The sequence below is a fragment of the Chlamydotis macqueenii genome, chromosome 26 (assembly GCF_036417535.1).
Source record: "Chlamydotis macqueenii isolate bChlMac1 chromosome 26, bChlMac1.mat, whole genome shotgun sequence".
NCBI classification, from domain to species: domain Eukaryota; kingdom Metazoa; phylum Chordata; class Aves; order Otidiformes; family Otididae; genus Chlamydotis; species Chlamydotis macqueenii.
In genome coordinates, this window is record NC_141581.1 from 5,396,590 (window position 1) to 5,423,910 (window position 27,321).

At 39.4% G+C, this 27,321-nt stretch overlaps 1 protein-coding gene across 9 annotated transcripts in view; it reads left to right on the plus strand.

Moving 5' to 3' along the window:
* The first annotated feature begins 2,433 nt into the window (after positions 1 to 2,433).
* MYO9B (myosin IXB) overlaps positions 2,434 to 27,321 on the plus strand; it is a 34,379-nt gene continuing 9,491 nt past the window's right edge. For 4 of the 9 annotated variants that reach the window (XM_086767305.1, XM_086767307.1, XM_086767306.1 and 1 more), the window contains exons 1-25: positions 2,434 to 3,326; positions 11,188 to 11,282; positions 12,230 to 12,292; positions 12,419 to 12,518; positions 12,667 to 12,767; positions 12,989 to 13,118; positions 13,580 to 13,669; positions 13,914 to 14,030; positions 14,313 to 14,447; positions 16,463 to 16,584; positions 17,190 to 17,331; positions 17,618 to 17,813; positions 18,393 to 18,468; positions 18,925 to 19,014; positions 20,058 to 20,168; positions 21,265 to 21,304; positions 21,863 to 21,985; positions 22,438 to 22,518; positions 22,725 to 22,835; positions 23,195 to 23,317; positions 23,806 to 23,955; positions 24,051 to 24,217; positions 24,606 to 25,550; positions 26,083 to 26,149; positions 26,521 to 26,651. In XM_086767305.1, coding sequence (XP_086623431.1) covers positions 2,490 to 3,326; positions 11,188 to 11,282; positions 12,230 to 12,292; positions 12,419 to 12,518; positions 12,667 to 12,767; positions 12,989 to 13,118; positions 13,580 to 13,669; positions 13,914 to 14,030; positions 14,313 to 14,447; positions 16,463 to 16,584; positions 17,190 to 17,331; positions 17,618 to 17,813; positions 18,393 to 18,468; positions 18,925 to 19,014; positions 20,058 to 20,168; positions 21,265 to 21,304; positions 21,863 to 21,985; positions 22,438 to 22,518; positions 22,725 to 22,835; positions 23,195 to 23,317; positions 23,806 to 23,955; positions 24,051 to 24,217; positions 24,606 to 25,550; positions 26,083 to 26,149; positions 26,521 to 26,651 — 4,343 coding nt within the window. In that variant the 5' untranslated portion in view covers positions 2,434 to 2,489. Of the gene's footprint in view, positions 3,327 to 11,187; positions 11,283 to 12,229; positions 12,293 to 12,418; positions 12,519 to 12,666; positions 12,768 to 12,988; positions 13,119 to 13,579; positions 13,670 to 13,913; positions 14,031 to 14,312; positions 14,448 to 16,462; positions 16,585 to 17,189; positions 17,332 to 17,617; positions 17,814 to 18,392; positions 18,469 to 18,924; positions 19,015 to 20,057; positions 20,169 to 21,264; positions 21,305 to 21,862; positions 21,986 to 22,437; positions 22,519 to 22,724; positions 22,836 to 23,194; positions 23,318 to 23,805; positions 23,956 to 24,050; positions 24,218 to 24,605; positions 25,551 to 26,082; positions 26,150 to 26,520; positions 26,652 to 27,321 lie in introns of those variants that run through there. The other 5 variants (XM_086767308.1, XM_086767310.1, XM_086767313.1 and 2 more) reach the window with 3 other exon arrangements.

The window sequence follows — 27,321 nt, forward strand, 5'->3', positions numbered from 1 at the left end:
TCTTCCTTTTTTTTTTTTTTTTTTCTTCAGTCGTACACACCTGAGCGATGCTGCCAGCTGTCACGTTGCTGCTTACTGTAATTGGCCTGGGTTTTTCACCGGTAGAGAAGAGGCCATCTCTGTTCCGGTTTCCTCTTTGGAAAGTGTGATATGGGAGTCTTGAGCAATGTGCCAGATATATCTTGCTAGCTGACAAGAGATGAGGTTAGGAAACATCTATCAGTAAAGTTGGAGGTCAGCACCTGGGTTCAGCTCTTCCTTGTAGCCAAAAATTTGGTGCTACATTTCTTAGGGTGCTGTTTTGGTGAAAATGCTCACTGAGGGGACTTCCTCTACCATACCAGACTGCCTGTCTGAAACTAATTGCTGGGAGAAAAAAAAAGGGAAGTCTGCACAAGACTGTCTCCCTTGAACTAGCTGGCTAACTTGACAGGAAAATGGTCACTGTTGTTCTCTTTTTCTGTCTGTGCTCCAGATTCATCTTCCTCATGAGCAGTAGTCTACTGTAGATTCTACTATATGTCAAGGTGTTTTAGCTTCTGTAGATTAAGAATGGTTGTACACTTGCATAATTACTTCAGACTTATTAGCTACTGGTTAGTGATAATTACAGGAAATGGAGAGGGGACTTTGAGCTCGCTGTTCCATCCTTCTGTATAATCAAGTTCTTGCAATAAGCTCTTCTTAATGAATGGAGATTGAAATTTAACAGGGGAAAAAACCCAACATTCTCGGAGGGATCATACAGCTTCGCCAGGGATGTGCTGTGGTTTGTCTTGCCGTCTGTGGCTTGCTCAGCCTTCCTTTTGATGAGCAGCCACTAAAAATGATCCAGCTTGCACAACAACGTCTTCTGTAAGCTTACTGTTCAGAGTTCCCTTAAAGCACAGTTCTGTACTCGGAGGCTGTTTGTAAGGCAGAACTGTGTCATATGTTTCTGTGAAGTGATTCATTACTCGCAGTGGAAGTTGCAGCTAAATGCTTCCAACTCCACTGATTTTAATTTGAAATGGTTGTGCTCTGTGGCCTTGTGCAAGTTCCTGTGCAGTTGTTTAGTTGCTAAAAGCAACTTCATTGGCATTTCTCTGCCTCTTTTTTCTATATATTCAGCATTTAAGTGTGTAATTAGAACCCTTTGTTCTTGAAGCAAAAATGAACTGATATTCTGGATCTGAAGTTTTACAGACTGTTAAAACAAAGAGGGTACTTCATTATCCTCTCCTCTTAGTACCCGTTGATAATCTAATAAACTGTTGAACTAAAGCAGTGTAAGCAAACCTAGTCCTGGTGATCTGGGTGTACCGAAAACTCACTGGCAAAGGCACAGAATGTTACTAGGTCTAGAGGCTTTTAACTTGGCAGGAAGGAGGAGGTTGACTTCCGTGAGGTTGATGTTAGGTGGAAGTTAGATTGTTGGCCTGTGTCAGGGATGAAAGGAGAAAAAAGCAATCTGAATGAATGTTTTTTGGAGGCTTGTGTGTGAAGTTCCTGAAACCCAGTGAGGAAGGAGTTGATGTGATAGACATAAAGGTTTGTGAATGAAGTGAGTTATTTAGGATCTTGTTAGCTGAACTGAAAAGTAGTTGCAATGAGGTTAATTTTACTTTGTTGCCTAAAATGGAAGATAAAGCATGTTCAAATGTTTCTGTGGCAAGGATGTGGTTCACTGAGGTGAAATTAGCAGTCTCTTGTCTGGGTAAGTTATGCGTGTTCAAGGAATCACTACGGTGCGCAGGGTTAGGAGGAGCTGACAGCAGTGTTTGCACTGGTCAGCTACAGACACTCTTTCCTTACACTTAAGTGGGGTGAATGCTGTACCTGTCTTGTAGCTTTCGTGAAAAGAGGTCAGCTGGGGGAAATGAAAAAAAAACGCGTAGGTCTCGGCATCAGAACCATCTTCCTCCTTGCACCTAAGCGCTGCTCCTGCTGCCGTTTCATGGCTGCTCTGAACTGCCACTGCCGATTGAAGAAGTGATCAAACCCTAGTTCTACCTCAGATTGCTTGTGCAGCTTTAAGAGGGTTTATGTGGGAGGATGAATAAATGTTTGCATAGCCCTACAGTGAACCAGGTCAGGGAAATTATCTGGGTTAAAACTAACCTGGGGAAACAAGGAAGTTTTCGATTTGGACATTTATTCCAGTTCAGTTTGCTTTGTGGCTGTGTGAACGCTTGTACTGCCGTAAGGGCGAGGAAGGGATGGCATGGGAATAGAAAGAAAATTGAAAAGAGGAGAGATATTGTGACAGCTATCCACTCCATGGGACAGCCTAAACAGACTTTGAAGTAATATCACTGATGTGCATGAATAGTGCTTTTGTTCTTTAATAACTTGATTATTTAATAACTTTATTCTCATCTTCTAGAAAATAATACCTTGAACGCATTTTATTTAACACCTGACTTTTTTTTCTTTTCCTTTTTTTCCCTTAGACGATGGGCACTGCATATTAAGCAGAGGCGGAAGACTGAAGCCCATTTAGGGGCAGAATGAGTTTAAAAGATGCTGACAGTGCAGTTTGCAAGGCAAAGGCAGCATATAATCTTCATATTTATCCCCAACTCTCGACAGAAAGTGCTCCCTGCTGCAAAGTGACAGCAACCAAGGACAGCACGTCTTCAGATGTCATCAAGGACGTGATTAATATCTTAAAATTGGATGTCTCAAAACATTATGTTCTTGTGGAGGTGAAAGAATCGGGTGGTGAAGAATGGGTACTTGATGTGAATGATTCTCCGGTTCATAGAGTTTTACTCTGGCCTCGTCGTGCTCAGGATGAGCATCCGCAAAAGGATGGGTACTACTTTCTTTTGCAAGAAAGGAACTCTGATGGGACCATCAAATATGTCCAGATGCAATTGCTTTCCAAGGAGACGGATGCTCGGCGATTGGTTGAAAGGGGTTTTCTTCCGTGGCATCAGGAGGACTTTGATGACTTGTGCAATCTCCCCAACTTAACAGAGACAACGCTCCTAGAGAATCTCAAATGCCGCTTTCTAAAGCACAAAATTTATACTTACGCAGGAAGTATTCTGATTGCAATTAACCCCTTCAAGTTCCTGCCCATTTATAATCCTAAATATGTCAAGATGTATGAGAATCATCAACTTGGGAAGTTGGAGCCTCATATTTTTGCCATTGCTGATGTGGCTTATCACACAATGCTTAAAAAACACGTTAATCAGTGCATAGTTATATCGGGTGAAAGTGGGTCTGGGAAAACTCAAAGCACAAACTTCTTAATTCACTGCCTCACAGCACTGAGCCAGAAAGGGTATGCAAGTGGTGTGGAGAGAACTATTCTAGGAGCTGGACCAGTTCTGGAGGTAAATTCATGCTAAAATTGCCTTCTGTGAACATTGTTTCTTGAAAACTTCAGGTAACTGCTCTTTAATACTGCTTTTAAGAGTCATCTACTCGGTTTAGGCTTTAAATATCGCTCAGCTGCACTGGTGTTTGGCTGTGTTGCTCGACTGCTTCTGATTGATTTTCCTTAATTCATCCTTCCATTCAGTTGACTTCCTGTTGCTTTTAATTTATGTTTGACTTAACTTTCTATCACTAAACACTAATATTCTGGGGCAGAGGTTACCTGTATTCTCAATCTTAAAGTTTTGATGGCATTTGAATCAAATCATAAGTAAATATTTTCATAAAAAGATTGTTGCCCTGAAACATTCATGCCTTGTGTATAGGCATGTCCTGCAGCATTTTCATGAACTCACTTTTTGAGGGAGTTATTTCCTTTCTACAATTGTTTGTTTTGAGGAGAAAGTGTGAGTTGATTTTGGCTTTCAATTGCTACAGAGTTTCTAACAGAAAGCAAAACTAAACACGTGAGAAAAGGTACGACTGACCTTGCATTAGGTAGCAGCAGGACAAACTTACTTATCTTTTAGACTTCAGCCTCTCCCTTTTACTCTCTTACCTGAAAGGAAAAACTCTGAAAGCTTGGATGGATGTGATGGTCACTCATAATAAGATCTTCAGCAGCAAGGAACGTGAATACAGCCATTGTATTTTTTAGGTGTAATTATTCTCAAATTTAACAACACTTTCATTAAAAAAATAAGCTTTTTTTTTTAAGCTTTTAGATAAAATGTTGAAAAGCAATGAAGTTAAACTTTGAAATGTTACGTTTATAAATGTGATTTGAAAGCTTTTCTGTAAAGAATGAGGAATATATGCAAGTTCTTTTTTTTGCCTTGCTTTCTGCTGCTTGAAAGAAGAAGTAAAATTGTTTGAGGTTTGTTGGTTGCTGGAGTTCAAGCTTGCTGTTCTAAACAGAAAACAGGAAGGGGTCACTGTGGAAAGCACTGTTTGATCAGCTGATCTCTCTGCCTTTGATAAAATTAACTGTTTCAGACCCTGCTCTGCCAGATGTGATACAGCTGTCTCAAACCAGGCAGCGGTGTAAAATCTTGTCTTGCAGTTTCTCCATTGTATGAGAAAGGCACATATCTCTAGATTCAAAATCAGAATTAATAATTTTGAGGGCACAGCTAAATGTTGTGTATGCACAGGAATGTTCATGAGAAGGCGTTTGTGATTTCCTACAGTAGGACTAGCTGTCATAAGTACTGCAACTTCTTCAGTCTTTGGTAATGTATTTCCTGAGAAAATAGCCTTGCTAGCTAGAAATATGATGACCAGCTGAAAATTAGCTTGCAGACTTGCCGAATGGATTCTAACGGGACTGCTGGAGTACATACTGTCTAAAACGTGAGGCGCTCTTCTGAAAATCTGAGAAGCTTCTCGCTCTACTTCTTTGAGGGTGTTCGTCAGCTGCAAATTGATTCAGGGTAGACTTATCCTCCCAAAAGTTGCAAAAGATAAAGGGGTTTATGACAAACAAATATAAAAACATGTAGGAACATCTAAATCCTAAAATGTCTTTCAGAATTGAATATACATATTTTTGTATTAAACGTATTATTAATGGACTTGAAATTGTGGAGAAATAAACCTTTTTTGAAACTTACAGAGGCAAAGATTTGTCCAGGCTGATATGAATCACTGGGTACCTGTGACTGTGGCCCAGCTCTGTTTAGGGCAGTGGAAATATACTTCTCTGTTCACGCAACCACAGTGCGCATCAAAAAGTGACGCTATGGTAGACCTAGAACATAGAGAAGTAAAAATCAAGCTATCCTACTTCGGATACTGCGGAACAGATTTAGTGGACAGTGAAGCTTCCGTCCATACTTTCCCAGTATGGATGCTCTTGTGCAATCCCAGTCACTAAGTGTAATTTTGAAAAACCCAAGTCAAATCTTGGCCTCGGAGAGGAATGCGTGGAAAGCTTCCTTTGCTTTGTGGAAGTCAAACTGATGACAAACTCTTCTGTTAGAGTTGGTCACTTCTAAATCCAACGCTGGTGACTCATTTGGGTTTTTACTTAAGGGAACTGAAGTGGTAAAAGGAAATTTTTCTTAAGTGGATGTTTTAGGGGACTTTTTGCATGAACAGTTTTGTAGTGTGCCTGAGGTGTTTGAGAGTGTTCTGTTTAATTTTGAAGTTTTATTCTGAGTCCTCATGAAAACTCAAAATGTACTTTCGACTGAAGTTTGGTTCCCTGGCTTTTATGATGTAGAAGTCGCTTGCGTTTTGGCTCAGAACTTCCCCTTTTTGGCTACCTCTTATTTTCCTGACACCTAAGTAAAATGTGTCTGTTTATACATTGACCTTTTGTAGAAGTTCAAGGAGTTAAAGCAAATATTTCTAGCACACAGAGGTGAGCACAGTTAGTGTGTTATGGAGATGGATTTATAATTCTATCATCACATGCTTAGTGGACTTGGAAACATTTCTTACTGAATCCTATTTCTGTGTCGGCTAAGTAATCTCTGTTCAAATGTGTAAGTAATTTGAAGATAAAATATTGTTAATAATATTTTAGATCCTTGTTCAAAATTTCTAGGCTTTGAAGACAGGAGTTACAGCTGTGCCATGCGAGGAGATTTGACCTTAGGTGCTGCTTGTTACTACTTTCTCCAACTGCTGGGAGATGAAATACCTGGTACTGAGACAGTGTAGTTAAAAATTAAATACGGTACCGACACAGTTCCTGTCACATGCGCTAGTGAAAGGAGAGCTGGTCATGGGTTAGTCTCTTCCTCAGATGCTTCTTGCTCAATCTCCACACCAGAGTCCGAGCTGTTTATAAGATTCCTTGTTGGGGACCTCATAAGCTGGAGGTAGCTTGTGCTACTTCTGACTACGTTTGGCGCTGTGTGCAGCTTTCTGGAGGAAAAAAATCTGAAAGGCTGGCTGCTTCCATGGGACACTGATGCTTCAGCACAGCCTAAAGCTGTGTTTTGTGCTGGTTTTTAACAGTTCATGAGGCATACGGTTGCCTTAGCTGTATAGGAATTGCTCTCAGATTTTTTTTTTTTTAATTGTTTCTCCAGGCTAAAAAGCATAGTGAAGAGCAGTTTCTTTAAAACTGATAGGAATATAAAGATAGGCTCTGTTTTAAGATACTCCTGACTTTTTCATCCTCTTCTAAATTTAGTGATTAAAGTGTAGTTCCCTGCCTTGGAGTTTTTTCTTATATTGACTGTTAAGTTCAGTTTACGTATGGTTGAAGTTTTAAGAAGGAATTTACATTTGGAAACTATTATTTGGGGCAAATTGGGAATAGTGAAGCAAATCTTTGTTTATTTTATAGAATCTTGAACAAGAGAATTAAACCTTTCCATACACACTTAAGAAGTTTCCAAGAAATTTGTATTTTCCTTTCATCAGGGAAAAATGTCTTGAAATGCGTGATTCAAATATAAAATGCACAGTGTGCAGTCTAACGCTCTGAACTTATTTTAGAGACCCAAAGTTAACTTATCAGATTCCTCAAGCTTATTAATTTAGTAAAAAAGCAGAAAATGGAGCGAGGGGATGGGAGCACGTGGCAAGAGATGTAGTAAGAGGGAATTGGAGCTTTCTCTTCTGGCAGCAAAGCTCCGGTGGGCTCGCTGTCTGTTGTTAAAGTGTAACCCTTAGGAGCTGGGTTTTATTACAGAAGTTATTTTCTTAGTGTGCTGAAAGTTCATTTCCCTCTGAAGTGGAAGCTGAGGAGAGGCGGAGCAGATGGAAATACTGGAGTTGTCGTAATTTTTTCATGTATTATTTTGGAAAGTATTGCTAATTTACATTTGGATGCGTTCTTGAAGACTTCTTAATGGCACTGAGTTATTCATTGAAAATAATTAAGGCCCAAATGAAATGGAAAGTCCAACAGGAAGTTTTCTGCTAAAGAAGACTGTTGTAAATGTGAATTCATTAATATTGACAGCACAGTTGGGTGGGTGGGGGGGGATGAGATTTTCTAGAACTCAGCATATTAAAAAGCTTGTTACATTTCCTTGTAGAAAGTAAAATGAAATGCTCTACTATTCTATGGAAAAGAGAGTAAAGCAATTTGCTGTCAACTGTTTTCCACATTGTGCTTGTGTTTTTGGTGTGAGCTGGACTTCGGCTGAGCGGTGCTTCAACCCTGGTTTTCTTTCGTATTTGCCATAAAAGTCTGCATATGTATTTAGTGGGTGTAGCCTGTTCTATTTAAGGGAAAGTAGTTGTTTTGATGCTATTATCTGCACGAGTTTGTTTTAAGAATCATAATCAGAGGAGAAATGGAACTTCCTTTTTCCAGTTGGTTTTTTTGGGTAGAAATGTGTTGTTGCATACTTCTCCCTGCTGCACACATCTCTTGGGGGGGAAAAAAATCACCCGGTCCTTCAGACAGCCTCATCCTGTGAATTGCTTAGACTTCCCCAGGACAGCACGTAGAGTTGTAAAATTACTCTGCAACTTCTGTGCTAATGAGTGGATATTTTGCAGCATGTTTGTGAAGACCTCTACAAAACTCTGGAGCCGGCATTTCCCTTTCCAGGGTGTGTAATTTGTATCTTCGTTGGCGTTTGGCACGTTAAAAGATTGGTCTGTGGAGTGGTGGTTCTGCCATGGAGTTTACACAGAAACTCTGATAGCTTTTTCAGATTTTGGCAATTTTAATGAAAGAATTAAGGGAGATTTTTCGTTGTGTTCCTGAGGTAGGTGATAGAAGCGTGTGTGTGGGTTGGGGTTTTCTTTTTACAGCAAATAAAAGGAGAATTTGTCTTTTCTGAATACTTTTAAAGCTGTCAGTGTTGTAGGAGTTTTGAGTGGCAGACTCCAGTTTATGCCTCTTCCATCCTCTTACCTTGGAATGCCTTGAATGACTTCCTGACTCCCGGAATAGGCTGTCCCAGCTCTCATTCCTGCTGGCCTTGCTCTGCTATTTTTGACTCCCCCTCTTTTTATATAGCTAATGTTCTGTATTGGAGCGGTTTAGATTTGGTTTTTCACTTTCATCTGTCTCCTCGTGGACTCAAGGGAAAACAGTAAATGGCTTTGGTTATAGGAATGCTTATTTCTCTGTAGCTGAAGTACTCTTGTCCCCTCACATCTTCTGATTTTTTTTTTGTAAACGTGTAGGTGGTGCTCTGTAAAGGCAAACCAGGGAGATGTTTCAGGTGAATCTGAGCTATGTATAGAGTAGGTGGCTAGAATTATCCGTTAAAGGTGCTCTCAATGCAGAGCAACGGCTAGGCAATAAGGGAGCCTACTTCGTATCAGCAGTCCTTTTTCTCTAGGATAAAGCCACAGCAAGTTAAAGATATCTAATTGCTAAATACCGAAATATTGAACATTTCAAATCTTTCCGCCTTTCTAATTTTAGGCAGGAATGCCACTTCTTATATAGTTAACTCATCAAAGTATGTTGAAGAATATAGTAGCCGTGATGAGAGTTTAAAGTTAAATGTTTAAAAAAAAAAAAAAATAATCCTCACCCCAAGTGTTAGGCAACTTGGAACATCCTTTAAAAGGATTCAGTACATGAAAACTTTCTTTAAAAACTGATAATATTAGATCAGCTTTTAAGAATTTGCTGTATGCTTTGACTAAATACCAGACACATGAGATCATAAGAGCCTTTAGTTTTAAACTGTATTCATTGCTTACATGAGTAATCACTAAGAAAAGTTTTTCAGGAAGCCTGGGTTATGGGATTTCTTAACTCTATAATGCCAAAATATCTATTATTAAAAAATAATGTGATAAATTTAGCTATATTGTGGTTTGGTTTCTTTAATATAACCAGTAAACTGGTAGTTCACTGGTGGCTTAAGTTGGGAAACTTTCTAAAAAGAAGTTCTTGCAGAATCCGTTTGCAAGTCCCCAGTTCTGCAGCCTGGCCAAGTTCGCTGCAGCGGATTTGTTAACACGCTGAGTGAGGAGCTGGATGGTGTTCCTCGGAGCCGCAGCTGAGCCGGTCAGTGGGAGAGGAGGAGACTTCTGATTCACAAAGCAGGCAGTTTGCCGTGCTGACGTTACTGGGCTTTCGTTCTGGTGGTGACTGGTAACTGTAAAGCGTGGAGCAGGGTTTTATACATGATTACTATGCTGTATAGGCAAAACTGGCTCTAAAAAAAATAATAAACGTGTGAGGTTGTTGGATAATAGCTACAAAAAGATACTGCTGACTCTGGATAATGCTTGCTTTGAAAAATCTGAATGGGGATGCCGTTTGCATTATAACTCGTGTACCGTGGTCTCTAGAAACTAGAAGGTTGAACTTGGCCGCAGTCACCTACGAGCATTGCTGGGCACAAATCCTCTCTCTTTAGAAACCCGTTGACTTTACAGCAGAGTCACTCTGCGGGTTTTCACTTTGCGCAGGAAGAACTCCTTTAGGTCAGAAATAACGGTTGTCTCGGGAATTATGGACGTTCTCCCAGCTTATAAGAAGCTTATCAGAGTCTCTGAACACTAGGCAGCTGGCAGTCGGAGTCTACTTGTAAGACAGCTTTGAGAAAGTACTTTGGAAATAGTGATCCAGGTGTCACACTGCGGTGCAGCTGCAACCCTTAAGGTAGTCTGGAAAAAGAAAAAGGGAAGAGTTTCAATATACAACCAATATGTCTGTCATGAGAACAGTAGCTCCCTAGGACGTACACCATAATTGGGCAGTTTTCTGTGTAAACAGTTTAGTTCTGTGTTGGGTACAATATTTGCATGTCCATCATTCTCCGGATGTGTGGAGGAAGAGGGTGGCATTTTTGTGAAATCATTCCACTAATGTTCTATATTAGGGGAGATGGATTTCCTAATGGAGGCCTTAATTGCCTGAGGCTTTGAGAGGAAATATCTGTGGCAGGAATTGCCAGTAGTAGACTACACCGAGCAGTGTATCTTTCCAAACAATTGCCTGTTACACAAGGTTTCTTCTCTGTATGCTGGATTGCCTCCTGTATGTCAGAAGGATGACAAGTCTCTCTTAACCTAAGAACACATAGTTAAGTGTTGATGAGGTTAAGGACATTCCCAAGGACTAATTCTACTGGACTTTCAGATGTAAGAAGTTATCTTTATAGTTCTTAAGCGTGGCTCGTGCAGAGGATATTTTGTGTTGTGTGTATATTAGCAGCTATCAGAGGGCTCATGATATATGCATCTTTAATACAATAACCTGTTAAAGATGCACAATTAGAGTTTGTGCCATGCCTGTTTTTCCCTTTCCTCACACCTAACGCAGCTGCGTTTTTCAGTGTTGCGCAGAAGAGTTAGCTGGCCAATGAGTATGACGTGGTTCTGTAAACCAAAGTTTTTGTTTGTTGTTTTCCTGGTTTTTCAGTACACAACTCTGAAAATTCGTAGGCCAACTTTATAAATAAGATCTTAATGTTCTGTTCTCACTTAAAGAAAAAGATGTATTGATTGTGAAATTTTTGAGTGGGAGCAATACTTGAGGGAACAAGACGTAGTTCTATGGGAGAGGCAATTTCATGGTAATGGTGCTGTTGTCTTCCTACTGAATATCCTCTCTAAGGTCATAACGCTTAGTGATTTGCACTCTCCAGCCGTGATTACCTTTCCTGTACTCTTAGAAATTTCTAAATCTATTCTTCCCCTCCCTCAGTCCCTCAAATATTATTGTATGGGGCAGATAATAAATGTAGATAAATTTGTGAGGAACGGTGGGGGCTTCCTAAGATGCCTTTTTGATATCTGTATGCTGCCGTTCCCGTAGGATTTCCAGATCGTACTGCAGGGCGAACAGGAGGCTGAACAATGAGCAGAAGAGCTTGAAAAGCTATGTATTGGCATCTTTCATTCAATTGAAAACTAACTAATTTTGCTTTATTACAGGCATTTGGAAATGCAAAAACAGCGCATAACAATAACTCCAGTCGTTTTGGAAAGTTTATTCAAGTCAACTATTTGGAGAATGGCATTGTCCGAGGGTAAGTACAGTCTGAGATTCTTCTGGGGTTGATTTCTGTGCTTTTGGGAATTGGTGAAGAATCTGTTGTGTATGAAATACCGCGATGCAATGCCATAACACATGATGCTGGTATAGAATTCTGCCTGGAGCTGAAGCTTACTGTGCTATGGAGCGTCACGAGCTTGCACTGACTTCTGTGCTTCGATGTCTTTCCTTTGGGTCATCTTTGTGTTTGCAGTTTACAAAACGGCAATAATATAATTGACTGGGAACTCTGTCCCACATTTGCTTTGAATGTTATTCTGAACAAAGTTGGCCTCTTTTCAGATTGTCGCACTGGCTCAGGAGAGCAGTACAATTTGAATGCATGTGTTTTGTCTTCAGCATGAGAAAAAGCTGCTGAAACTTTGACCTCGTTTGTTGTATCCCATGTCAAGGAGTTCAGATGATTGTTTAGGAGATGACTTTGTCAGACTGTAAGGAGTTTCCTGGCTGTCTAGTTTCCATTTTAGACTCACGTATATACCATCACAAAAATCTAGCTAATTTGTCAGATTGAGAATCTGACAGTTACCCAATATATTTTTGGGGTCTTGTAGTCTTTGCATTCCTTGTCAGATAACTGTTAATCTGAGAGTAGATAAGATTGTTAGCACTCTGCCTATCTTGTTTCTGCTTACAGTTTTTCATCAGCACTTTTCTAGCTTCGTCTGCCTCTTTCCAGTTGTGTCTACTAAAACCAAGCGCTGAAGATAGGTGTTTCTTGGGTGTTTCTCTTTGTTCCAATTACAATACAAGTGCATACCGAAATCTTTGTTTTAGATTTGAGGTAGCGACTAAGCTATTCTCTTGTATATTCTAGTGCAGATTTCATCATTTGGACTCTCTTGTCAATTGCTGTCTGATGTTTTGTGAAGTCTTTTCTTTTGCCATCAAGCTTTTTCCATTTTTTTTGTGACTCTTTAGGGCTGTTGTTGAAAAATACCTGCTTGAAAAATCTCGTCTGGTTTCTCAAGAAAAAGATGAAAGGTAGGAGATTAATACAGTTTATTAAGACAGTTATGATCAATGCAAGAGTTGAAGAGCATTTAAAGTATATAGAATAAAAGAAAAATCATTATACTTTCATGAAAGAGAAATGTCTTGACTTTGTAGGAACTACCATGTCTTTTATTATTTGCTACTTGGAGTCAATGAGGAAGAGCGTAAAGAATTTCACCTCAAGCAACCTGAAGATTATTTCTACCTCAATCAGGTGATCTGTGACAGGGATTTACAAACGCTTTCACAAGTGCTGTCTGTCAGCTGTGTTAAAAGTGAAAGAGAGCAGAACAGAATGTACTTGTTTTCTTCTGAGGTTTGCACTTCATTCTTTGCCTTTAATTAGGGATCTCTCTTCACAGCATAACTTGAAAATTGAAGATGAGGAAGATCTCCGACATGACTTTGAAAGATTAAAACAAGCCATGGAGATGGTTGGCTTCTTTTCAGCAACAAAAAAACAGTAAGTAGAATCCTTTAAGCTTTCATTACTAATAGCTATTTAATATTCATGAATTGCAATCAACTGTATATGTGTTGGAATCACATTTAGTCCAGTAGGAAGCTGAGTATTTGAGGGTTTCCAAACAAATTCTTGAAGTAGAATTAAGCCTGCTAACTTGTTATAATGAACTTACAAGAAAAAATCTTACAAAAATGCAATTTTTTTTTTTTTTCCCTTAGGATTTTTTCAATACTTTCAGCTATTCTTTATTTGGGCAACGTTACGTACAAGAAGAAAGCTACAGGTCGTGATGAAGGGTTGGAAGTAGGACCACCTGAAGTGTTGGACATTCTTTCCCAGCTTTTGAAAGTAGAGTATTTCCCTTTAGCTCTCATGTTTGATATATCTTTTTGTCATGCCCTATCTCAACATTTTGCTTGAATATGTTGTTGCTTAGTTTGCTGTATCTAGATCTGGTTTATAATACTTCCACAACATTTATCTTATGGGAGGAGAAATAGCTAAAATTGGTGAAATTATTGGTGTTAGGGATGGAATACAGCCCGTAGCATGGAAATAGAATTTGTTTACTCAGTAATCGTAGAGCTCAGCAGGAATTAATTTAGTGGAGATGTGTTCTTTGCCACCGTGGGGAAACATCTGAATTAATCTAAGCTGGGAATACTTTAAAGAAGTCAAAGAACTTGTGAAGCTATTGATGAATGATAAGTGGGCTTCTCCAAGGAAGTTGTACTGTCTGCTGTTGCTATCAGACTGTTCACTGGGGAGTATGAGGGTGACACTAACTCTTGTTCTTGCTTCTTTTGAAGGTTAAACGAGAAATTCTAGTAGAAGTGCTAACAAAAAGAAAAACTGTGACTGCTAATGACAAGCTTATTTTGCCATACAGTCTCAATGAGGTGAGTAAAAGAACTCTAGTAGAATTACTTTAAATAACTGAAATTTGCTTTTTTAGATTAAAAAAAGCTAATTTGGTACACTTTCATGTTTAGTGAGGGATGTTTGGCAAGTTAGAAGTTAGCATTAAAGGAAAATTTGTTTTTGTCTCTAATAGGATTGTAACCTTTAAGTGACACTGGTCTGAAATGCTTTTTTTTTTTTTTTTTTTTTTTAACGAAGTTCTGAACATTGTTTCCTCTGCAGGCAATAACAGCTCGTGATTCAATGGCGAAGTCCCTATACAGTGCTCTGTTTGATTGGATTGTTCTGCGAATTAATCATGCGCTCCTTAATAAGAAGGACATGGAGGAATCTGTTACAGTAAGTTTCTTGCAGAAACAAGCCTTTGTAGACAGTTGTGTATTTCGAGCTACAGACAATGCTGCAGATGACATGTTCAGATATCCGAGATAAATTTAGATTCTTCTGAAGTCCGTGGTAATTTCCTTGTTAATATTTAATCATCTCTGTTTTCACAATAGACATATAACTGTTAAATATTCAAAGCCTGTTAGCATATGCTACTTTTGGTAATGGTTAGCTCTTGTGCATTAAGTCACTGTATGACAGGCTGCTAAACTAGATTTCCACATCTTTTTTTAGTGTTTGTCCATTGGTGTACTTGATATTTTTGGATTTGAAGACTTTGAAACCAACAGTTTTGAACAGTTCTGTATAAATTACGCAAATGAGCAGCTTCAGTATTATTTCAATCAGCATATTTTCAAACTGGAACAGGTAAGAAATAAGAGTTGCTGAAACAAGAACTTTTTTTAATCAAGTGCTCCTGTATTGTGCAACTTAGCTACTGTTCTGCAGAATCTCATAGCATAATTTTTACAATTGCTTGAATATATTTCCAAAAGTCTTCATTTTTTAATGTCGTTTTATTATTGCTTCTTATAGTATTGTTTGAAGGTTGCAGCTTTGCTGCATGTAGTGCCCTACATATACTAATGATAGCAAGGTCCTTCTTCAGAGAGCTAGATTAAGTTTCTGCTTGGCTGCAAGAAACTAGAAAGATATTCAGGCAACCCCAGACAAGTCTGGTGAAATTGTAATCTTTGAGATTGAAAATCTGTAGGCGAAGTGTTTATTTCAGGGGTTTTTTGTTGTATTTTTTTAAAATGGTAGGTGAGGTGTTTGTTTCAGGGAGTTTTTGTTGTGTGGGTTTGGTTGGTTTTAATTTTTAATGGTCGGTGAGGTGTTTGTTTCGGGTTTTTTTTATAGTTGAGGAAACAGTTTCTTTTATTTTTGTCAGTTTGTAACTACTTAATAACCAGTCTGTTGCTTCTTCCACTCGACTGCATTTAGGGGATACAACTGTATGTTGACATTGGCGGTGGTTCTGAAATACAGATATTACTGGCCTGTGTTGATTTACTTGTTCGCAGATGGTATCATCTTCTTACCGAGCGCTTTGCTGCAAGAGTTAACAGATCCTCTTTCTAGACTCAGATTTGGGGGAGGTTTTGCTCTAGACTTGGGGGTTTTTTTTCCTGGATTATGCTAAAAAGTTATTCTCGGGTCACTCTGCTGAAAGAAAGAAGTCATTTTGTAGTATGTGATATTTTGTCAACAGCATGTAGATAACTTTAAACAAGCATTTTAAAGAGAAGAAAATTACCAAACATACAAACTTTGTATGTAAACGTAATGGTGAGGTCCCTGTTTTGTAACCTGTGACAGAAGTGGCTATCCAGGCTGACTACAGTAAATAGTTACACTGTTTTCTTTTTTTCTACTGCAGTTTTTCCAAATAAGCTTAATCCTTGAATGACCGATTTCCTGTATCTCTTGCAGCATGAGGGCCCTCAGGGGAGATCTCTATATCTCTTTAAAGAAAGACTTTTTTGTCTGGGGAAAATGGCATTTCAGCTCTGTAATGCGGCATGCACACTGAGCAGTCTGTCATTAGGCGGGCTGAACTCTACCTACTTAAAAATAACCCACATCTTGTTATCGTCGTATGGAACAGTGAGAAGTGCTCTTTGTCTTTGTTAAACATAAAACTTACTTAATTTTCTGTACAATATCTTTTTTTACGTTAGTACCCCATACTTAGCTTTTCCTGTGGGCATTTACAGCATTAAGAAAAACTGATATTTTGGTTCCATCTCTTAATGGGCAGCTTGTGTCAAGCATTTGATGCATCGGCATTTCAGCAAAGAGCTTCGTACTCTGTTGTCAGAGCTCCGGATTTTCTGAACCTAAGCGATATACGTTGCTTCCTCAGGGAAGTTCTGGTGTTGATATGTAGGGCTTAACTGCCTGTTTTGAAACTTCTGTTATTTTTTCTGACAGTGAAATTTGGAAATTCTGGAACTTGGTACTAAATACTTGTCATTTCTCATACAAGAACTATGGAAGAGAAAAATAGACTTAAATTCCTCTGATATATGTCTAACTAGAGTTTTAATGTAATGATGTAGATGTAATGTCTAACTCCAAGTTTGTAGACTGCTGGTAGTAGGGAAGGCACAGCAAAATAGTCTTTTCACTTTTGGTTTTAAAATAGTTTTACTCCAAGCATCCGCTGTCGAGCGACTTGCCTAGGTGGACTTTTGATCTGGCCCAATATGCCTGCTGTTCTGCTCTTATATTTATAAGTTTTCCTTGTTTTTGTTTCTGCTGCCTGAACTAACAAACTCAACTTGCCATAGCTGTTCAAGGATGTCTTTTAAGCACTTAGACCACAGGACATGAAAGGTCAGGGCACTATACTGATGAGGGAATTTTCTTGAGCTACGCAGGAGGAATATAAAAGTGAAGGGATCACTTGGCACAATATCGACTATACTGATAATGTGGCCTGCATTCACTTAATCAGCAAGAAGCCAACTGGCCTCTTCTATCTTCTGGATGAAGAAAGCAAGTAAGCAACAAATGTCTTCTGCAAAAAAAAATGTGTGGCAGGGAGGAGGGAAGGACTGTGGAAGGGAACAAATACAGCACTTTAAAAAGGAGAGGAACGTTGTGGGAAGCAAAAGGTCATCTTATGACTATGATCTACACTCTAGTTTGCTTCTAATGACTCCAGTATGGTAGTGATAGAAATTTATGCTAAAATTGAACTTTGTCTTAAGCAGACTGAGAAACTTTCGCTTTTGTGTTTTACCATGGAATTACAATTACAGTAAAATGCATGCAAGTCAGTCTTGGGAACATTAAATAGCAAATGTGGTAAACAGCTAATGTGCTGCTAAGTAACCTTGACTGGTTGAGTGGGAGGAAGCATTGACGAACACATGAAAGCTCAAAATATTCTGCTATGTGTGGAGCTGTTTGGTTTTGGTCCAGAAGTTAAGCCCACCTCTGATATTCAAAGCAGGTGTGTAAGTCTCAAAGTGTAGAGATCTTGAACAATAAAATACTTGCCGTAAGAATCAGTAGCCGTTCCTCAGTCTGTCACTTTGCACCCTAATAATCGTACCTGTTTTTGGAGAAAAATAGCTGACCTTTTTTGTTTTGTATTCCTAGTTTTCCACATGCCACCAACCAAACTCTACTTGCAAAATTCAAACAGCAGCATGAGGAGAACAAGTTTTTTGTTGGAACCCCAGTGATGGAGCCTGCTTTTATTATTCGACACTTTGCCGGGAAAGTTAAATACCAGATAAAAGTAGGTGACAGATCTGACGGCCACAAAAGAAATTTGCCTTTCTGATAGTTTTTGTTAGGGTATAGAAAACTTCCTGGGAATGGGCTGGATCAGATTCATTTTCAGATGTACTTTAGGTTTTTTTTTTTGTTTGGGGTTTTTTTTTTCAGTTTTCTAGACTTGAAGATAATGCTTACTATAGTGAGAATTATTATTTTAAAATCATTAATAATTCTGAATAGTGATTAATACTATGGCTCAAAACAGCTTTCCTGAGAGCTTGTGGTCCAATGTTCCTGTTTTGCAGGATTTCAGAGAGAAAAATATGGATTACATGAGACCAGATATTGTTGCTTTACTACGAAGCAGTGACAGTGCCTACGTTCGGGAGCTGATCGGAATGGACCCAGTAGCTGTGTTCCGCTGGGCAGTTCTGCGAGCTGCTATTCGAGCAATGGCTGTCTTTGCCGAAGCTGGACGCCAGAGAGCTCAGAAGACTGCAGGTATGATATTAAAAAGCGCTCTGGAAATGCTTTCAAATACTGTACAATTGGTCAGGGCTTGTTGACAGAAGCAGTTTACCACAAAACCTTATTATCCAGGTGCGAGCTTGGTTAGGTACTAGGGACAAAACTGACTTGTGAAAATGGCTTAACATTCACACGCCAAAGAGATTGTCACTGTTTTATCTGGAGAATTCAGACTTCCTTCTCCAGTAAGTGCACCATTTCCAGCAGGCTGTGCCAAATTTGAAGTCTTATTTGTAAAAGTTGGGAAGATACTACTATTTCTAGTATGCATGCTCAGTTTATCACTGGTTTTGATCTTCTCAGACCTCCCTAAAGTTTCAAATGAGTGTATTCAGGATTAAATACTCATTTTGAACAGCTATTCTGAGCAGTTTACTTTCTAGTAGTAGGGAGTTTGAGAAACAAAATGATCTAGCCTGATAGCTAAAGTGCTAGACAGAAACTCCAGACCCTTGGGTAAATATTTTGCTTTTTATAGTTGGTGGGGGGTTTTTTGTGACTGTTACGCTCATATCTTTGTCAAAATTCAACCTGTTGATTATTTCATAACAGGAGTGGTACGTCAAGGACCCAGAGTTCCTCTTGGAGAACTCCAGAGATCAAATACACCAGTAGAAAAAGTTTACCGGTGAGAAACACATACTTAACCCGTATCAGGGAAAAGACCTGAATTGCTGAGTAGCATTTTCATATATCAAGCGTCAACTAGATCTTTCCACAAGGATAGCAAGTTCAATTTCTTTTGTCTTGTTTGCTTGGCCTTTTTAACACTATCAAAACAATACTTTTAGCTTATTTTACCGAAGTCCCAGTACTACCAAATCTTAGTAACATAGCCTCAGTTCCCTTTACTGCTGGGGTTTTGAGTTCTCTGTATTTCCTATGTTGCTTTTAGCATTGTGTGTTCCTCTGCAGCCAGTCTTTGTCGCTGAAGGATTCGTAGGAGTAGTCTGGTTTTTGCAGCCTTATGGCATGATTAGGAGGCAAGGCAGGTCCTGCAGCACTGCCTCCACACACTGGTCTGTATAGGCACATTTGCCCTTCTGTATGGAGTATTTAGGTTTTATACGTGTTCCTTTTGCAGCTGCTCAATGCTTGATTTCTCATTTGATTGTTCTGAGGATTTCGATATAAATGCTTTTGAAGACATCATTTCTTTTTATGAAAACAAGAAGTAAGTAGAAATAGGCCTGTGATTAAAGGCCAGGGAGGCACATTCCTGGAGAGACTGACCTTCTGAGCATGCTCTGGAAAAGTGAACCCATGAAGTACACATGAAGTAGTGACTTCATGCTGCTTCATATTATTTCATCCTGGACAGTCTCTGTCACTTGTGGCAACTAAGAACTAAAGATGCAATTCAGGTGAAAGGATTGGTCATAGCGTAACCTATCTGTTTCCTTGTGATATCTTAAAACAAAGTCATGATATCCAAAAATGTTCAGAGGTACCACAGGAAGCAAGCAACTGTCTGTAATAACGTTGCTGCCTCAGTGAGCATCTCAGAATGGTGCTGGCATCTAAGTCAGAAGTGATTCTTATGCTTCTGTTATTTTTGGTTTGTGCCTCTCTGGAGAGTAAAGAAGGTAAGTTCCATGCCAAGACACAACACTTCACATGCACGGTGCATGCTTAAAAGAATGGAATCTGCCACGATTTAGGGACCATCCCAGGCTTACTTTGAAAAGTTAAACGTGTAAATAAGTTTGAAATGGAAATGAAAAACAAAAATTCATCAAGTATTCCTGAAAGAGCTAGTTTTTAACTTACTGTTCTGATATGAGTCTGTTTAAGCAGCCTCATTTTAGTAGTCAAATCTATATATAAAAATATTTACTACTTTATAATAAAGAAGCTTTTATCTATCTGAAAAGGCTACTTAGCTTAAGGAAAAGGTTCGTTGCACATTAAGTTTATTTTGCTAAATTTTCCTCTGCTTTCTCAATTGATGGCTCAAGACTTTACATGAAAAAGTAGAAGTAGAGAGTAAGTTTAGTATGAGACCCTGGTAATTAAATTTTAGGGCACTGACAGAGTAGGAAGTGCTGAGTTGACATCAGAATCATTCTTGCTTAGGAAAAAGTAGTCTGGGATTGACCTGCTGCTGTCTGGAGCACACTTGGTGATGGGATCTCTTGGGTTTTTTAACTCCTTTTTTCCCCTCTCATGGCTGTATATCTTTGTTTGCCGTCTTTGTTTTGCTGTGAATCATTTTAGAGACATGCATGAACAAATCATCGCAAGTATAAAAGGACTTCCATGGCAGGGTGATGATCCCTGTAAGCTGCTTCGGTCACTCAGTCGACTTCAACACCGCTCCCACTTCATGTGAGTTCTGGAGCTTGAGGTATTGCTTTGAAAGTGCAACAATAACCAGGCAGTTATTCTAGTCCACAGAAAACATGCTTGTCCCAAGTTTGTCCTCTGCAAAAAAATAAACAAGACAATTAAGAACAAAATAATTCATTCTAGAATTCCTTTTAGAAGGCTATTCTCTATAGCCTTCTGTTTTCTAGAAGGCTATAGAGAATGCTTTGTTGCTTCATTACGTAAGCTGAAAGTTGAACCTACTTTTCATGTAAACTTATTTAAAACCCGAGTATGTAGTACAAGCTGCTTTTTGCAAAATGTTCAACAATGAAGTATCTCACAAGTTATAACTAATGGTTTCCTGAAATTCAGGATGCCAATGCTATGTATATTCCTGGGTTAAGACTCTTTAAATGTGTAAAACACCTATGCATATGTTAAAAAAAAAAAAAAAAATCTCTCTGGTCCATTATATAATAAATAAATGTAAGCTGAGCAGCATGGAGTTGGAACGTGCCTTACATCAGAGTTAACATGCGTAGAATTAGGAGGATGTGAACTATACCCTCGTTTCTGACAGCTGCTGCTTCTCGTTCCCTGCGTGTGGAGGTTTGTGTAGTGCCCCGGGAGGTTCTGGGGACGATCTCGGACGTATCCGGATCTGTAAGCGGAGTGCTGGGCAATGTGTTGTCCTTCTGTGAGCAGTTCAGTACTTTCACGGGGGTTCTGGTGCAAGCAGCAGTAACGAGTATTTTTGTAGTATTATGACGGGAGTTCAATGTATGTACAGTTAGCTAACCAGAATGACTTGCACAAAAATAGTCTGTGCAACAGAGACAACTGCAAAGTGCAGTTTTTAATAGCTTTAGAGAAAATGTTTCACTTTTGAAAGCTTCCAATACCTACAGTTTATTTAAAAAAGAAAAAATTCTGGTTGCGAAGCAGTTTGCGCTTCTTGCATTGATCACTTGTAACAGACGTGCATGAACACACTCTGATGCTAATTTTCTTCTATCCTTCATCCTGTCTCATAAACTGCACCGACTTATGGCTTGCTGAAATAACTAAAAATCATGTATTTTTTTTTCTTAAATGATCTTTAATATTTTAACAGGAAAAGTAGAGGTATCAAACAAAAGCAGATCATTCCCAAGGTAAAGTTATTCAGTAAATTTAGATTTCTCTTGGGTTTTTTGTTTTCTGTTTGGTTTTGGTTGGTTGGCTGTTTTTTTTTTTTCCACTATGAACATTTGTTTTGATTGACAGAACTAACTTCAGAATATACTGTTTCATAATGTATGGAAGTTGTATCATTTATCCTGTAACACTTCTTTTTTGACAATCTAAAGAATAGGTAAATGTTCACCTTTATAAGAATTGCTGAACAGGAAAAAATTGTGAATTGGCATCTGTTTAATTAGACTAGAGTTGCCAAAAATACATAAAGCAGTTTCTAATCAAGTCATGGAAGGCAAACGCAGTGATTATGTAACTCACCTTGTTCACCTTACACTCTTGGGATGGGGCACTGGAAAAGTTTCCCTCTAAAGAGGATACTTTGGTCCAAAATAGAAACAGTCATGAAGTGTAACATGTCACTGAATGTGGAGCCCTAGGCAGTTGGTTTCATTCTTACTCGTTTTAATGCAGATGGAAATATCTCCCGTTCAGTTAAGAATTGTACCTTGTTGACTATGAAAACTTTCTTCTAGAACTTGCTGGATTCCAAATCTCTGAAGCTCATAGTAAGCATGACTCTGCATGATCGAACTACGAAATCCCTCTTGCACTTACACAAAAAGAAGAAACCCCCTAGCATAAGTGCGCAGTTCCAGGTAGGTGATGGAAGCGGTGGCACACGCCCCTGGGTGCACCCTGACCTCATGGAACAGACCTTCCTGGTCTGACCTAGGCTGATCTTGCTTGAAAAACAAAATTGTTTTTATCCTTGGGATTTGTTTGAAGTAGGGTTTGTTACTTGATTAGAGTTAGAACACATTTAGAGACTACCCTTGAGCTATGCAGTGTTAGTTCTCTGTACACTGCAGGTCTAGCGCTGTTATAACAGCATATGCAAAGCCCGCTTTTCATTATCTTGAGAAAAAGTGAAAACAAATTGCAGGGATGTGCTGTGCAGTACAGGAGAACCTCCACGTTGGCTGAAATAGGATTTGTATAGCCATCAGACCTGAAAGAACCTTATTTCTGAGGGAGAAGCTGTACTGCTGTCAAATGCAACTCAAAATGCTGGTATCTGAAAAAAAAAATTCTGAATGTTTCATTTCAGACTTCACTTAATAAGTTACTGGAGACACTGGGTAAAGCTGAGCCATTCTTCATCCGTTGCATCCGCTCCAATTCTGAGAAGGTAAGACTGCCTTAAGAGCTGATCTGATCTGACTGCCGAGGATCTAAGTCTTGTAGCCCTGTAATGTTTCTGTTTTGACTTGTTCACGGTCGATCTGCACAGAGGTGAAAGGTAACTAGCGTGTGAAAACAGAAGGTGCTTTTTCTGCTGGACAAAAATTGGACTCCTCAGGCATTTACTAGCTGTTGACTGCTCATCTTTTTCAGAAAGAGATGCTTTTTGATGAAAGCTTGGTGCTTCAACAGCTAAGATACACTGGCATGCTAGAAACTGTGCGAATCAGAAGATCTGGCTACAGTGCCAAATACACATTCCAGGTATGCACCAGTATCTACCAGTACATTGTGCTACTTGTTGCGTGAAGGAAAGCATTCCGAGTGCTGTGTAAGCAATCAGTGCTGCACGTTACTGTCGCCGTATGTGAATTAGTTTTCTGTTAAATAATCTGGTGTGTACCTTTATAGATCACATACAGGTGATCTTTACTGTTAACTGGAGCTGGATGAAGCCTACATTTTACAGAGTAGGAAAAAATAGCTCCATTTGGACTGAGATATAAGTACGTTCAAACTCCTATAGCTTAGGTGTCTTAGCTTTATTTTAGAAATATAGTTAGAACTTTGAACTTGTGAATTGCCTTCTAACTTTGATGTCTTGCTGTCTCTACTTTTCACAGGAATTCATAGACCAGTTTCAAGTGTTACTGCCCAAAAATGCCAAAGCCTCTAAGGAAGACATTTGTGTTTATTTGAGTAAACTAAAACTGGATGAAAACTATTATCAAATAGGGAAGACCAAGGTCTGTGAAACTTTCTGTAAGCCAATAAGAAATACTGATGTACAGAGCAAAATTTAGTGCAGTTCATTTACAGATGTTACTCTTTCCTGCATTTTTGTATTTAAATTAGCTGGTTGAACTCTTGCAAATTTTGACGCAGGCATTAGTAGCTGCCTCATTGGTTTTGATGCCAACCTCTCTCCTTGCCGTACAGTGCAATTCTGCATTGTGTAGATATTACTTTTTGGAAATTGTTGCTATTGCCTATTGTCAAACAGATCAATGTTTTCATTTTTTGAAGGGTACTATGATTTGAAGGCTGTGAGTACAGTTGTATGTTTTAGAATCCAAACACTGAGATTTGGTAAAACAGAAGGGCTTTTACTTTTTGGGTGTGCTGTCAGGTTTGGGTTCAGCAATAAACATTACCATTCTCCAGTGGAGGCTTAAAGGCTCCTTTTTTTTTTTTTTTTTAAAGTTTATTCATGAACTTTACTTTAACTGGGCAGGTTTTTATGAAAGAGGCTGAACGGCAGATACTACAGGATACACTACACAAAGAAGTGATCAGGAAAATCATTCTCCTTCAGAGCTGGCTCAGAATGGTTTTAGAAAGGAGACGCTTTCTCAGAACACGGCAGGCAGCCATTGTTTTACAGGTATCTTTGAGAATTGCCCATCCTTAACAAACAAACCCTCTCAAGTAACACTCCTCATCTTCAAGTACCCTTACTTTAGAAATCTCCTGTCTTAGGCTTGCTGGCGTTCCCGCTGTGTTAGGATGGCACTGCAGAGGAATAATGCTGCCATTTATATTCAGTCAGCGTGGCGAAGATACAGGGAGCGAAAATGCTACCTTCAGCAGAGAAGGAGAATTTGTCTCCTGCAAGCGATGGTCAGAGGACATCTACAGCGTAAGAGGTAAAGGAAGAAGAGCAATATGACAGGAAAACATGCATTTTAACCACTTAGTTACCTGGCTTCACCTGCCCAGCTCCATTTCTGTCTGATATGTTGACTTGGTAAACGACTTAAAGATAGTTATTACCATGTGATACTGCAGTGGGTATCGGGTGGCTAGTGGTGTGTGGGAACTGGTGGAGTGCTTAGTACTGGAGCATTATTCAGCTGAGCTGCACTGATGCATGCCAGTCCTCATAAACAGACCTCCATGCAGTCATGCTGGGGTTGTAAGTGTAGTTGTCCTGTGTGTCTGTGTTGCTATTTAGGCTGGATTTAAACAGTTGGATACTTGTCTTGACGGCTGTGCATTAAATATTTGTGTTTTCATCTTACAAATTCTTCACAGATTTCAGCAAATGGCTATAGAAAAGCAGAAAGCTGAAGAAAAGCAGAGAGAAATGCAGGAAGATCCAGACAGAGAGCACGAGAAGAGCAAGAACGAGCTCAGTGAACCAGCGACAGATCAGTTACCTGTGGAACACAAGTCAGAGCTGGATCAAGCTGCTGGGGACAGAGATCAGTCTCCAAACGTGCAAGCTGAAAACCTGAGCTCATCTGAAAAAGCCACATTACCCCAGAAGAACGTGACGGAGGGCCCTGAGAAAGTAACAAACAGCAGGGAGAAACGTGAATCTCGCCGACAGAGGGGGCTGGAACACAACGAGTTACAGAATAAGCATGTCCTGTTTTCCTTCGAAGGACCATCTTTACTGTGCCATGAGGAACAAACCTCTTCTGAAGAGGCCCTGGAAACTGTTCCAGTGCAAAAGAAATCCACAGCACAAGATACTGTCCTTCAGGGAAGCACTGACGGAGAGAAAAGTCCAACTGAAGAAAAAGCTCTTTTGGACACTCCACCGTCAAGCGAGATAAAAGGTTCTGTTCCTGAGCAACCACCTCCATCAGAAATAGATGATAAGGCAGTTGATAGAATGGAAACACAAGGGAATCAAAATAACCAGATAAAAGGCAGCCAAAGTTTTAACTGCCCTGAAAGGCCGACAAATCTTGCACTGAATCTTCGCAATACACTCTCTGCCACTGGGAGCTTTCAAACTCCAGCTGAATGCTGGGCAGATAAAAACAAACGTCTTGTTCAGAAGGCAACCAAAGATCTGGATAGTCCCACTTCTTCCCCAATCCAGAGATACGTGGATGACCCAGGGAAATTAAAGTACAAGAGAGAGAAGTGGAAAGGAAAGAGACAGTCTGATGCCGGTCAGAATGATATGCTAAGTCAGTCTTTGGATGAAAGAACACGTGCGGATAAGTCTCCTCAGGATCAGCTACAGTAAGGACAACTGCCAAATTATTTGACTTTTCCAGAAAACAGGTATCTGTAATATTTTAAAATAGATGGAGAACTCATGATAGCCTGTACATCTGGCCATGTTATGGGAGAAAATAGAGCTATGAATAACTGCTGCTTTTTCTTGGCTGTCAGTCCCCAGTCCTGCAGCTGAATCTGTATGGGTAAAATGTATTCAGAAGCTAACCAAAACGATGCAAAGCCTGCCATGCTAAAGTAAAATGGAGAGTCAGGGCTTCGGTTAAAGTAGTGTCTGGAGTTTATTTTCATGTGTCTTTTTTCCACTAAAAACAAGGCCTGCGGTTTGCATCACCCCTCTGATACAGCAGGAAATCTGACATACCCAATTTCTACTTCTCCAGTACATTTTGCATTTAAAAGTGAGTTGCAAGAGTTGATCAGGCTTCCCACTCAGATGTAACATTGATACGTGGATTATTTAAAAGGTGGTAAACATTAAGAGGCTACAGACTTCTATAAAATATATAATCTGAACCTGATCTTATCATTGCAGAAAGAAGGGGAGTTCATCTTCATTAAGTGATCTCTCAACACTGGCCCAGTCTGTTGCCATGAATCAGGTACTGGTGCTATTGTTCATGTTTATACTTAATTATCCTTGTTTATAAATACTAAAGATTTGTGAATAGTTTGCTATAGTGTGTTCTGTATGCCTGTGTTCCTTTCAGGTTAATTTTTTTGGCTTGATATCCATGTAAAAAATTTTACTAGCAACTATTATAAAACAATTTGAAAATTTAGTTTTTAATAAATAGACCCTTGATCAAAGCATTAAATATACTTGGATTCTATATTAGTAAGCTAATATCTATTAGGTAAAGTGTTTTGTCTCCATGAAGCAAACATGTTTTCACCATTCTAATTTGTAAAACCATTTAAATAATCTGTTTCACTCAATATGTAGTTTTCTGATGACTCCTCTCTACTGTAGCAATCACCAGATGCAATAGAAGAAGAAAAAGATAACAAGAAATATCCCGCGCAAAGGAAGCCCAGTGACCTCTTACCTCCTTCGGATGCAGCCGTTCCCATGCAGTCAGCAAGTCAGCAAACAGATGCCAAGTACGTATTCTGTGTGTGACTGACCTGCCTTTTACGAAAATTTTTAAAAAAGGAGATTTTACACTGGTTCTTGATTTGGGCATCTTGAAAGTGTGACTGTGGAGAGACACGTGTTGACGTCGGCGACATGAGTGGCTGCGTTGCTGCTCGTTGACTTGATCATCACGTTAATGTAAGCATGATAGCTGACCCTATTGAGGAACACATTCTCTGCCTCTTGCATAACACGTGTATCTGGACTGGTTCTTTTAACTTGAGAACCAGATCAAAGGTCCGTGTCGTGTACTGTCATCCAGACTGAGAATTAAGACACCAAGAGAAAAGCTTAAGAACCAAGCAAGCATGTAATGCTGTTTCCCTGGCCTGCTCCTCCAGCTTCCGGCATTCTGCAACTCGGGGACTTCCTGAGCCAGAAGTGATGTCTTGGATGTGGGATCTGCTGTCTCTGTGTATGTTGAAGGCAGTGCTCTGATCCAGTAAATATCAGAATGTCTGGATGTGTGTCTGGATGTGTCTGTCTTTTTTTTCTGCTGCTCAGTTTTTGGACCTTAGAGGAAATATGCACGGTAGAGGTTAATCCTATTGTGGGTGTTAGCTGTACTTTAAAAGAGCCTTTTCTTGTCGCAGAGCCAACTTCCATTACTAATGTGACAAACTTGTGTCTGCTTTT